Raw genomic sequence first — 13,485 nt, 5'->3', positions numbered from 1 at the left:
GCTGCACTTTTTTGTTTTTAATTCGTGTGTATTAACTGTTAGAACAAGCTTGCTTAAATTTGTTGTAGGATATTTTGATGGCACTCTGACATTCCAGAGACTGCCCAACAAAGTTAAACCTTGAATCAGGGGGCGGAGCCAGTGATCAGCTGACCAGAATTGACCATAGAGAAGCCAGCAATTTGGATAGAGAAGATGCAGGGAAGGAAAGGGAGGGGACTAGAGTATGAACTCTTTTGGCTCTGGGAAGAGTAAAGAAGTCTATTGTGGTCTCTTTGGCCAAAAAGCAAGGTTAGAAACCAAATATGAGTGAGTACATCCCATGTTCCTCTTTTTGGGTCTGGCTTAACTCACTCAGGATAGTGTTTTCAATTTCCGTCCATTTGTATGCAAAATTCAACAAGTTAACTGCTGAGTAGTACTCTAATATGTATATATTCCATACTTTCTTCATCCATTCTTCCACTGAAGGGCATCTATGTTGTTTCCAGGTCTGGCTATAAATAAAGGACATTGAGACTATAATTCGTGATCCTAGAGAAGCTAAATAAGAAGGTGAACCCAAAGAAAAACATATAAGCATCCTCCTGAATATTAACCTTCATCAGGCGATGAAAGAAGACAGAGACAGAGACCCACATTGGAGCACTGGACTGAAGTCTCACGATCCAAAGGAGGAGCAGAAGGAGAGAGCATGAGCAAGGAACTCAGGACTGCGAGGGGTGCACCCACACACTGAGACAATGGGGATGTTCTATCGGGAACTCACCAAGGCCAGCTGGCCAGGGTCTGAAAAAGCATGGGACAAAACCATACTCGCTGAACATAGCGGACAATGAGGACTACTGAGAACTCAAGAACAATGGCAATGGGTTTTTGATCCTATTGCACATACTGGCTTTGTGGGAGCCTAGGTAGTTTGGATGCTCACCTTACTAGACCTGGATGGAGGTGGGTGGTCCTTGGACCTCCCACAGGGCAGGGAACCCTGATTGCTCTTTGGGCTGAGTTGGGAGGAAGACTTGATTGGGGGAGGGAGAGGGAAATGGGAGGCAGTGGCGGGGAAGAGGCAGAAATCTTTAAGAAATAAATAAATTTAAAAAAAAAAAGCAAGGTTAGTTAGTTGTTACTCAGCCTCTCTGGGCTAGCAGGTTTTACTCCAGCCTTGACTCCTGAGTCTTCTTGATAAGTAGAATGATAGAGACTTAATTTAAACCTACATATCATGACCGCAGTTGAGCCGGAGCTGTGGGAACAGAAGCACTGCCAGACTGTGACTTGAGTGGGTGGTGAGGCACTAACGGAGGGGCTGTGGGGCAGAAGATGATAATTAAAATATCAGTAGATTCATGTGCGCCCATTAAGCTAACAGAAAAACATCATAAATTAATTTTGAAGAGAGTGAATTACAAACTAAATGTTTATTCATAATGAATTTGATGGCTTAATTTTTATAGTATCTTAATAATTCCTGAAATCAAAATTTGATATTTTTATATAGAAAATAATTTGGAATGAAAAGCAAGCTTTAAAAAATTCAGCAACTCAAAATACACCCATAATGTGACCCCATTCTCTAGTTACAAATACCAAAGCCACAAAAACTCAAATATAGTGTGAACCATTCTTATCATTATTGATAAAAGCCCATGAGGTGCCAAGAGAATTTTTTAACTAAAAGACACAGATCATAGGCCGAATACCTTCAGATGACAAAATAGGAAATGTGTCCCTTGTTTCACTAGACAGAATTTAAGTGAATTAATATCTTTTAAAAAGTCTTGTCCTAGCTAAAAAGATCTTTATTTTTCCTTTGAACACTTACAGTCATTTTAAGCTGAAAGAGTTTAAACCTGCAAACCCTCCTATGAACCTAGTGGCTCAGCACCCTGTCTGTGTTCATGGCAGAATTGAAAAGAAATACAAACAAGAGAAACAGCCCAAAGCACAAACCTTGCTTGGTTTATCCTTTCAGTGAATAAACGCTCTTAAGCCTGGGCCAGGGGCTACTCCGGTCATGTCCACTTGCAGAAGACTCTTTCTCCACCCTCAGAGCTGACTCTGTCACTCCCACTGTCAGGGAGAAATGACAGGCACCATCCTGACAGAGCCTGCCTGTGAGTCTCTGTGGGTCCCAGTGCCTCAAAGGGCCTTTAGGATGTCCTGAGTGTCAAGACTACTGGCTGTATGTCCAGTATAAGAGACTAACATTTACTAATGGCCTGAAATGTTCTTCTGTCTGCACCAGAAACCAGCATCAATCTGGCTGCAGCAGGTATCATGGGCTACCCATCTATCATATAACATAAGACCTTCGGAAACTATGAGCGGACCTGCCGTACTGCGGACTGTTTCTCTGACTTTTCTTGCCCAAAAGGAAAGTCTGCCTCAGTATCCCTCTGGAGTACCCTTAAGGGAACTATTTGGAATCTTTCCTCTCCTCTCTCTCCTCTCTCTCTCTCTCTCTCTCTCTCTCTCTCTCTCTCTCTGTGTGTGTGTGTGTGTTGAAATAGTTTGAGATAAAAAAAAAAATGTAACTAGACAGAGCACAGGTTACTGCAAGCCCAATCTAATGTCTTGCTAAAATCTCCCAAACTAAGAAAAGCGAACAGACTAAGGAAGAGATCTTCAATTCGGAAACTCGCTGAGGCGTGGCTGGCTGGGATTCTTGGGGGATTCTTGGGTTAGGTAACTCTGCATCTCTGTCTTATTAACCTTACAGAAAGCAAAGTCAAAAGCACCCGACACACTCTGTAACCTGCCTTGTTTATCCTCCTCTTCACTGTCCAAGCACCTGTCATCCTCGCCATTCACACAGGCACTGGCATCGGGTGCCTTCTCTGAAGAGATTTCAATCTCCTTTTCAAGGCTGAAATTATCTTTTTCTCCTTCCACGGGTGACTTGGATGTTATGCTCGTCTGATCTTCAGCTTGACCCTCATCCTCAGCTCTCTCATCCTGCTTTTCCTCATCCACTTCGAAATCTTCTTCATAGTCTGAAAGAAGAAACTCCGCACAGTGACAATGAGAACAGAACTCTGGGAGCTTCAACCATTTCCCTCTAATGAGAACTCTGGCTCCATTGTCCTCTCTTTTCTGGGTCTTTCTTTGTTGCTTTTTCACACAATTATGGAACAGGGAGGACTAACAGCAGATGATCAAAGACTGCAATCAGCTACACACAAGAGCACAAAAAGAAATGAAAACCTAAATGACAAGGCTGGAAGCTAATAAGGGCTCATTTACAAATGGACACCACTACCCACAGTGACCAAAATGGAGAGAGGGGAACTTTATATGAAGGATAAATTGGAAGTAAATTAAAAATGAAGAAAACAGGATTATAATAATGGAAGTTAATCTGCAGACCTAGTGAGGTCATATTTCATATAAAGATTGTTCAAAATATTTGGGTATCACTCTAATGAATAGTGAAGTGGAAAAATTCAATTAATCACATCCAAAGGACCTGAGAGATAGTATGTGAATAGCATGTTGAGAACCCCAAATGGACACGGAGGAAAGATTTAAAGATGGCTTTATAGCTTAGCCAGAACAGGAACCATGTACAGTGTTCACTCATACGACGCCCAAAATAATTACAGCTTCAGAATCAAAACTCTAGAAACAGAACATCGCTGTCACAGTCTCCGATTTACTTCATTCCCTACAGGGATGGAGCAAATTTGTACCAGGGAAAGCAAATTGTCACATCATATAAGCTCCAGCTGTCTCTCGTGGTTATAATTTTTCACCTTTCATATTTAATTGTTTGCTCTTTATTCCCCACCCCACACTGAAAATCTCAGAGTGACAGTATGCCAGTGACAGACAGCGAGAGGCGCTCATGCAGAACCAATTAAGCAAGTAAACAATTATCCTCAACCTAAAGGATATAAGAAAATAAAGATTTCCCAATTTTTATGTGTTTTAGTTATTAGACACTCCATCTCTTCTGGTGGTGGGGCCTCCTGGGTAATGTTCTCGAGTACTGCCCACTCAAAGCAATCAAAGAAAATTAATTTTGACGTGGGTGCCCTACACATAGAAAGTGTTTACATTGTGAGAACAAACGTGTGGTAGAAATAATAGCGAAGTGGGCACACCGAGAGAACATGAGATTTTGCACACCTAAAGAGTGTAAATACCTGTAAACAAAGTCATAGATGAAAGGATGGGGTGAGGCGTTTAGTGCATGCTCCAACATGCAAAGAGCAAACAGAAAGACAGTAAAGAGATTTGTATTCAAATAACGCTGGGCAATTTACCGGGCAATTTTTTGTAAGATTTTATTTTTATTTGTGTGTGTGTGTGTGCGTCTTTGTGCCTGTGTGCCATGTATGTGCCCACACAGGTCATAGAGAGCCTTAGATCTTCTAGAGCTGGAGTTAAGTGGTTGAGAGCCACCTGCGGTGGGTGATGGGAACTGAACCCAGGTACCCTGCAAGAGCAGCAAGCGTTCTTAACAGCTAAGCCATCTCTCCAGCCCCTGAGGCAGTTTCATAAGACTTAACTGAAACTTCAATTAATTAAATTAATTAATTAGTAAGCTTTAACTGAAATTTTTCTGTGTGAAAGAGCATCAAAGTGCAATTTTAAAAAAAGAAAAGAAAGAAAGAAAAGAGAGGGGGAAAAAAGACCTAGCAGTAAGATACATGAAGGAATCTCCAGTCTCTTATGATTAATTATGTGAAGTTGTACCCAGGGCAGTTTCCCCTGTATCCATAGTTTGACTTTGTGTGGCTCGACTCACGCATGCTCAAATGCAGTCAGAAAATATTACATGGAAATTTCCAGAAATAAAAAGACTTTTTACTAGAGAATCCATCTGCTCTTTGGAAGCTGAATTCAGGGCCTTGTGAATAGTGGCAAGCTTTGTACCGCTGAGCTAAACCCCAGCTCTACCCTCACTAGGTATTCTCATAATTATACTATTGTTGGAGTTACTGATGTTCATCTCTTGTGCCAAATATAAGAGCTACATTTTGTATGAGAAAAGAAGTGGAGACAGGGAAAGAGAAATACAAGAGAGACAGGTTCTAGGACTTGGAACTGCATACAAGGTGCTGTCCGTGTGTAACGTCCTAGCAACCAATGCTCCCACGGATTGTACTCACCAATGCTGAAGTGGGTAGTCGATGCTGCTCCTATAATCATATTCAAAAACTAAAGAAATAGACAAAGTTCCCTTTGGACAAACGGTCTCTACAGGAGTGGATTCTGACTCGGGATAGCAGGACAGAAGCTTCCTTATGTCCTCCTACCCACAGAAAGCACCTCAACACTTCTGAGACCAGAAAAAGAACTTGGAACTTCACAGGAAACAGTAAAAGAAGCATGGCCCAGCTGCCTACAGATCACAGCTAAGCAACAGTCCACAGATCAATCTGAAAGTCTTAAATGATCCTCAGATGCTTAAGGCAACAGCAACAAGAGAAATCTGCTCTTAGTTACCGTATGTAAAGGTGTTTTCCTGGTCCTCTTCCCAGACATCTTGTCCTGACTTGCCCTTCCATTCCATCTCCTCCATAGCCGTCCTCACTTCTCCGACCACTGATTTTAGTTCCTCAGCTGAAAAAGTGGCTGAGAGTGAGGTTTCTTTCCCTTCCATCTCGTTCCTTCTCAATGGTACATTCTCTCTGTCTTTCCTCACTTTCCCCTGACTCTTCTTCAGTGGCTCCTCCTTCTTCTCAGCAATCTTTTCCTTCCTAGGTTTTGTTGAAGATGGTTTTCTGTCAAGGCCCATGGCAATAATGCATCTGTGAGAAATAACAGCATGAAGACTTTATTAACCTTTCTAGTAGACTGGCAGAGTCACACACTTTATAACTTATGTGTATCATATTCTAATAAAAATTATGAGGAATTGTGTGTTCATACACTGATTTAAAATGGGGCATTTTATTTTAATATAAAAATCTTGTATGGGAACATAGATTCTTAATTTTAACCATAATAAGAAGAAATTTAAAACTCTCATCAGCCAAGAACTATAGTATTAAATGTTTTAAAAAAAAAAATGTATCTTAAAGCCTCAGGAAACAGTTTATATATATAGTAATTTATATATACATAGAGAGATACTATAGGTAGTGATTCAATAGATAGATAAATAGATGATAGATAGGTAGATACGTTAATAGAGAGATGACTGATAGATAGAGAGATAGGTAGATAGATAGATAGATAGATAGATAGATAGATAGATAGATAGATAGATCATCTGTCCTTAGGTATTATGTACTCAAGAGACTGGAGTCTATATGGCCCAGTAGTTCAGAGGTCCTTTTGTTCTCACAGAGGACTAGAAGACACAGGTTTGGTTTCCAGAATGAGTTGAGTGCTTCCTAACCATCTGTCACTCTATCTCCAAGGAATCCAATGCCCTCTACCGGCCTCTGAGGGCACCTACACGCATGTGTCATATACTCAGAAATACACATACAAGTACACATAAATAAAGATGAAGCTCTTAAAAAATACTTATGTAAATAACCAGAAAAAAAAAGATGCTATTGTCCTTGAAATTCGTCATTCTAAGAACATGGTAACAACTTGCATTTAAGATGGGTTCAACATGTGTGATTAGTCTTTAAGAAATAAAGTCAATCCACTGTTGTTCCCTTTAAGTATCGTGGGAGTCTGTGCATTTGTTTCAACAGAATTTCCATTATTGATTTTAAAAAGTGCCTTTTGAAGCCCTTCTCTGCAATCTCCTATGGATTCTCTGGTCGTAAGCTTCTGTTCTTCAAAAATGGAAGCAACCTGTAAAAGTCATGGCAAGTCAAATTTGGTCAGCTACCTAGACATGTTCAATATATCATGTGGAGGGCCCACAGAAGTGGGTCTGCTCCACCTGGACTGAAGGTCAGAGTTTAAGCCTACTCTTGCTCTTTCAAGGTTAGTGACCAGGCATCTGACTCAAGGTGTGGCTACAAACAAGATACCCTGACCTAGGGTGTGGTTACTCGGTGTTCTAGGTATTGAGAGGACACACAGAAGTGGATCCATTCCATATTGACCAAAGGTCAGAGAATTCAAACCTACCCCTGCTCCTTCAAGGATATGACAGGAGGTTTGACCCAGGAAGTTACTGCCTACAGGTAATTTCTTAAACTGAAGAGTTTACTGAATTTTCAGCCATCTTCAGTCTTCAAGTAGAATGGGAATTGTTCTTAATCAATTTACCCCCAAAAAAGTAAGAACTGAATTCTATCACTAAACACTTGAGTGCCTCCCTGTGTAATAAAGGTGAGAGGACCGGCTGTCAGGCATGAGAGGAGGAGAACCAAGTGTCTCCTCCAAATTAAGCATGATAAGGGCTTTTCCCATCATGATGGTGTGTTTAATGTGTGGCTTTCCCCACTAGCATCTTCTTCTGTGCAAACAGTTCTTCCTTGATCCGTGGCAACACACTCAGAGCCTGAAGCCTGTGATTCATTGTTACTTTGAATGTGCACTGTGGCTGTGTGAAGACTTTGAGACCTCCCAATTGCAAGCTCAGACTTTTTATAGCCCATCTGCCGAAGGGAATTGGACAAAGCGAGTAACATCTGGCTCCTCCATCACCGACTCCCTCTTTAGCTTCTGGGTGTAATTCAAAGTGTTGGTTCTGATGACCGAAGCTCGAATAAATGATTGGAATAGTTGAAGTCACCTCAAGTGGAGCATAAGTCAAGGAAACAGGACTCTTGTCTTGTCCACCCAACCCTGCTCATCTCTGTCACTATGAGGGGACCTTTACCTCAACTGTGACAGGGAGACAGCCAAGGAGACTACTTCAAGCATTCACGGATGTCTTTGGAAGGTGTGGTTTTGAAGTTAATAGTAAAAAAAACTGTCACTATTCTCAGAGAGCTGTAAGTAAATCACTTGAAGGTGAAAGGCCTCACTCTTTAATCTCATAACTATTTTTTATATTCTAGCAAAGAGCAAGAGAATAAATAGACAGGCCACATGTTAAAATAGAGAATTGCAAAAAAAACTAGAAGGCATTGAGTAGAAAAGTGGATGTCAACAGTCACATGCCCCAGCTCCCAATTTTTACTACACAGAGAATATTCTGTGTATTAGTTACTTTCCTGTTATTGAGATAGAGAAATATAGTCCATCCAGGAAAGGAGGGACAGTCAGTCAGAAAGCTGAGACCTCACATTTCACCCACACAGAAAACACACAGGGAAAACAGGAAGTGGAGCCAGGATATAAAACCTCAGAAGCCTCCCCCAATGTCATACTTCCTCCAGGAAGGCTTTGTTCCTGAAAGGTTCAATTACCTTCCTAGACAGCAACACCAACTCCATGTTCAAACACAGGAGCCTAACAGGGGACTTTTCTCACGCAAACACCTTGTCTTCATGCAGATGGTTGAGGATAAATTCATTTATTTTCCAGAGTTCAGTGGGAATCTCTGAAATGACTTGCACACAAACGGGCGTCTGAACTGGAGACAGAACGTCACCCAGTGAGTGCAGAGACCATGCAGATATTACTGCACTGGACCTTGAACTCTCTTAGCCCATAGATTTTTTTCACACCTATTTCCTTCCCTAAAACCTCCAACCCCTCCTCAACCTCAAGTGGGAAAAGTATTCTTATTCTAGAAAATGTCAAGAATGGACAGGGCTTCCTAGTTGGGGCTGGCACACATAACATCTAACACCCATTGCACGGGTCTCTCTTCTCCTTTAATCAAGACTGAAAAATTCTGCTTGAACTCTAGATTCCAGTTTCTCAAATCTACCAAAGGATTAAACTCTACTAACTTCCCTCTTTATGTTTCTTCAAGTTTTTTTTTCCATGCACCAGTACTATCCGTTAACATAAATTCATGCCATGATCTCCTGTTGTGAAAACTAAAAGACCCTTCAAACTCTACTCAGTCCTGGGAGGCACACAATTACCATTTTGAAAGGAAGATTCCCCACAAGAAGTTTTCTCTAATGTTATTTTACTCATTACACTGGGAGGCCACTGTGATCAAGTTCCCATCCCTGCCACCTTGCTTGGATAACTCGTCTCAAAATCACCAATAAGCATCATTGAGCTGACAGTTAGGCTCCTGTTGGGATGGGGCATTGAGATTGTCAAACCCGAGAGGATTAAGAAGCATCTATGGTATCAGTGAGACTCACCTTTGTGTGTGTGTGAGGACTTTTCCAGAGAGAATTAGCAGAGAGGGAAGGATTTAAAAATAGGCAGTGCCATCCCACAGCCTAGGGTCTGACTTAGCATCATCATTCATCTCTCTGCTTCCTAACCGGGTTCCCCTGCACACTCCTGCTGCTGCACTTCCTTGACCATACTGGCCTTTGCCTCATACCACGGGCCAAACTGAAACCCCTTTTCCTCCCCGCACCCCCTGCTCTTGTCAGATACTTGTTCACAGCAGTGTGAAAAGTTGGAACACCAGTCTTCACCACACTGATATGTAACCTACCCACACATTTAGTTCCATGAGCCACTGTTTTCTTCAACTATAGAACTTTGTTCAACACCTCCTTTAGAGACTCTCTAACTTCAGAGTAAACTCAAAGACCACGGAAGGACTTCAGGACTTCTCAGGACTCCACACTGCCTCTCTGGCCTCTTCCCTCGCTATTCCATTCTCTGCTTTGTTCTGATCAACAAGTTGAATACACCAAGAACACTGCTTCCTCTGCCCTCCCCACAGGGCTTCCAGCTGAGAAGCTATTTGGAGGAAGAGATCTTTCTGCTTTCTGCCAAAGGAAGTTACTGGGCTGCTTCTTGATTATGTTACATTGCACAGCACCCTCCCCCAACTTGGTCCTGCTCACCCCATAAATCCCCTGCCTCATTTTCTTCTTTATGCTTATTTTTAGTAGACCTGTATTGATCAGATTATTAGTATGTTGTCTTGCCTCCAGGAAAAGGAAGAAGTGTCATGGTTTCGTGAATATATTGTGTCCTAACTTGATATTTAGTCGATTCTTCAGGAATATTTTGAAGAAAAAACAAACTAAAAGAACGCCTCCAAGTTTCAGGCTGTCCAGCATGAAAGTTGATAAAAAAGAGCAGTCATTACACCTAACACCACATCAAGGACAAGGATATAAAAGTAGGTGACCTAGAAGTGTGGACATGTTTCCAGTAGGCATAGCCTGGAAATGACACACACACAGGCAGATGATAACACACCACATGGGTATGGGGGGGGGGGGGGGCTTGCCTTGGGCTGTTATCAAGAATAACAAGAAGAAATGAAGAAAAAGGCCCCTCTCCCTACACAGGTGGAATTTAAGGCAGTGTGAGGCAAAAAGAGATGAGAAGAGAGACAGAATATAAAATTTGACCATTCTAAACATAATACGTTTAGAAATTACACCTTATAATTTCAAAATCAAGCATTTATGGCTACAGTTGACAATCTTAAACTTGTATTTTATGATTGTATATAGTGATTTAAGAACTGTGTAGAGAAAAGCATCAGCAAAAAGCAACATGGCAAAGCGGTCACTCTTGCCGAGGACATGTGCTTCCATACCTGTAGCAGGGAGATGCCTTCTCCACACTCACAAACCCGAAGTAGCCTCGCTTGCCTCCGAGCCTCGAGCTCCTGCGGTGCTTGTACTCACAGCAGGAGCTCAGCCTGTTCACCTGGATCCCATTCAAGAAGAAGGTGAGGCTGAAGGGGAAGCCATGGTGTCGCTTGGAGATAAATTGGAAGGTGTCTGGAAACCAAAAACACACGTTCCTGAGAGCAACTGGCTTCGTATCAATGTCTTATAAATTACATTTTTTCTTTTCAAAACATATATTATGCTACAGAATATGGTTTTTATCCGAGAACTTTGTTTTAGACTGGAAGTGACATCAAGACCTCACAATGTGCTGGACCGTCACTGTGCTGCCAAGCTCAGCTGGTCAAATGCTTTCTTTTGAGCAGATGAGCCCAACTGAACTCCAGAGAGTATTTTTCAACAAAAGCCAAGGGTGGGAGAGCCTTTTTATCATCCCAGTACTGGGGAGCCAGCCAACTTAACTTACTTGGTGAGCTTCAGGGCAGTGATGGGCCCTGTCTCACAGAAAGGAAGGTGGATGGAGCCAGAGGAGTGGCACCAAGGTCACCTCCTGGCTCCCACACACGTTTACAAATACTCACATGAGCACACACACACCACAGACCTTTACACACAAGTATTATGTTTCAACTCCAGCATTAGACATCCTAATTGTGATACCAATTATATTGGTGAGAGTTATTTCAATTCCGAGCTACACTTACTTCTGTTTGCATTCGAGATTCTTTTTCTCCCTACCTTCTTAAAGCATCCTACCAAGAAATTGAGCATTTATGTTTATAATGCTATCTTAATCACTCTAGATCTTTACAGCTGTCTATAATAAAGTCCCACTTAAGAGATGCTCTACAGTATAGTTCAAAATCTGGCTGCACATGCCAGTTCCGGGGTGCCCTCAAGGGGTTCCACCCCTCTGCCACACATGCATTCCCCACCTTAGCTCTTATTACAATCTGTTAAAATACGGCTGCACTGAACGTTTTTAAACTTTAATGTGTGGAACCACCATTAAAAGCTGGACAGTCAACCCTTTCCGAAGAGTTTCTCACTCCAAAGGGTTGCAGTAGAGTTGATAACAAATTCTGATATTTTTAAATTGCATTTCTAGCAAGTTCCCAGGTGCTGCTGCTGGAGGCCTCATGTCTTGGAGCCCCAGTTCAGATGCCTGCTAGCAGTACAGTGTATTTGTAAAACCTGGGATGGCAACGCTATTCTACTCATCTTGGTTCCGTCAGATCCAACCACGATGGCAAAGGAGCCCCCAAATATGAACTGTGAGTCATCATTTGAACCTCTTTCCTGCTGAGTTATTGAAAGTGTCTGTGGGTATGTTACTGTGAGCCGTGGAACCTTGCTATGTCGCTAATGCCGCCTGTCTTAAAGAGTTAGACCTGAGAAAGTCCTATCCTGTACACCTTAGTATTCATGATGAGAAATTAAACTAAGAAAAAGGTGAGCATCTGGAAAAGCTAAGAAACAATGGCCTCAAAGGTTTACCAATATCAATGATAAACAGACTCCTCGATCAGAGGCTGGGAACAGTTTAATCTCATTGCAGCTGAACCTGTATCCACACGCTGCAGTCCCTTGTTCTCAGCTGGTTCCTTAGAACTCAAGTGCCCACCAGGAAAAGGTACACTTAAGACAATACTGGAAGGGCTGGACACATAGCTCAGCAGTCAAGAGCACTTGCTGCTGTTTCAGAGTTCAGAGTCCACATCAATAAGGTAGCTCCCAGCTCCCTGTAACTCCAGCTCCAGGGTATCCAACATCCTCTGGTCTCACTCAGAATCTCCAAAGATGTATACATACACACATGGAGACACAGATATAGACACATAAAATAAAAACAAAACAAATATTCAAGGGAAAATTTAGGGGAAGGGCATGGGGACTCAATTGCCAGACATGACAGTCCCTTGCCTTGCCTCCATCCCCCCTGATATTAATGATTTGATTATTTCATAGCTTTCAAACTTAATGAACAAGATGTGGTATCCTCTGCCTTTATCTCTGTTGTTTTAGAATTTTATATCTTAACATATCGTGACTTCTCCCACCCCTGACTTGGTGATTTCTTTGTGGAGTACAGAGGAGTGCAGACCAGACAGCATGGAGTTGGAGTCCTTGTCCTAGTCCTTCACTGATGATCCTGGGAATGACAGGGATTGGAGGTCCCCAGTCTATTCACGTCGTAATACTTAATATTAGAGACACACACATGGAGAGAGAGAGAGAGAGAGAGAGAGAGAGAGAGAGAGAGAGAGAGAGAGAGAGAGAGAGAGAGATTTGTGTATACAGAAGACTCCTCTTCCATATGGATGGATGGATAAATAGATGATACACACACACACACACACACAGAGAGAGAGAGAGAGAGAGAGAGAGAGAGAGATACTTGGTGTACAGAGATCTCCTTCAAGAATCTATAATTCAGACTCAGAGGAATAATGCACTGGATTATAAAATAAGGGCATCAAATCTTTTCCTTAAAAATATATCTTTGGAGATAAACTGACAAGATAAAGTGGGTCACATTTACTTCATGTTAAAATCAGACTTCAGGAGAGAAGACAAAGCATCTGTGTCCTTCTGCCCAGGGCTTCTCTCTCCCCACACTCACTGTCTTCACACCAGTACTCTAAATGGTCAGAGGAAGGAAAACTCCCAGAAGCTTCTGGCCCCTAGAGCCTGATATCATTTGGTGCAGAAGACAACAAACCCTTGGCCTATGATATTTCCACTAATAAGCAGCTATCTCCAAGCAGCTCACAGGGAAGGTCAGAGGTTCCCAAAGACAAGGGCCTTAATTATTAAAAGCGACAGGCCAGACCTTAACAGGGAGCTGTTGGCAATGAGGCTGCCTCAGCAACTGTCCATAGCTCGCTATGCAGCCTATGTTTTCAGGAAGCAGCCTGGGTTAGAGTGGGTTCCACCTATTCCA

General features: G+C 42.1%; 1 protein-coding gene across 3 annotated transcripts in view; it reads right to left on the bottom strand.

The window, feature by feature from the left end:
* Positions 1-13,485, bottom strand: part of Erich3 (glutamate rich 3) — a 91,965-nt gene that overhangs the window by 28,653 nt on the left and 49,827 nt on the right. For 2 of the 3 annotated variants that reach the window (XM_057793947.1, XM_057793948.1), the window contains 3 exons: positions 10,505-10,691; positions 5,455-5,759; positions 2,763-2,996 (listed from right to left, as the gene is read on the bottom strand). In XM_057793947.1, coding sequence (XP_057649930.1) covers positions 2,763-2,996; positions 5,455-5,759; positions 10,505-10,691 — 726 coding nt within the window. The remainder of the gene's footprint in view (positions 1-2,762; positions 2,997-5,454; positions 5,760-10,504; positions 10,692-13,485) is intronic. The other variant, XM_057793949.1, reaches the window with a different exon arrangement.

Source organism: Chionomys nivalis, chromosome 18 (genome assembly GCF_950005125.1).
Source record: "Chionomys nivalis chromosome 18, mChiNiv1.1, whole genome shotgun sequence".
NCBI lineage: Eukaryota > Metazoa > Chordata > Mammalia > Rodentia > Cricetidae > Chionomys > Chionomys nivalis.
The sequence above is the reverse complement of the archived record's forward strand: the minus strand, read 5'-3'. Positions and strand labels throughout refer to the sequence as shown.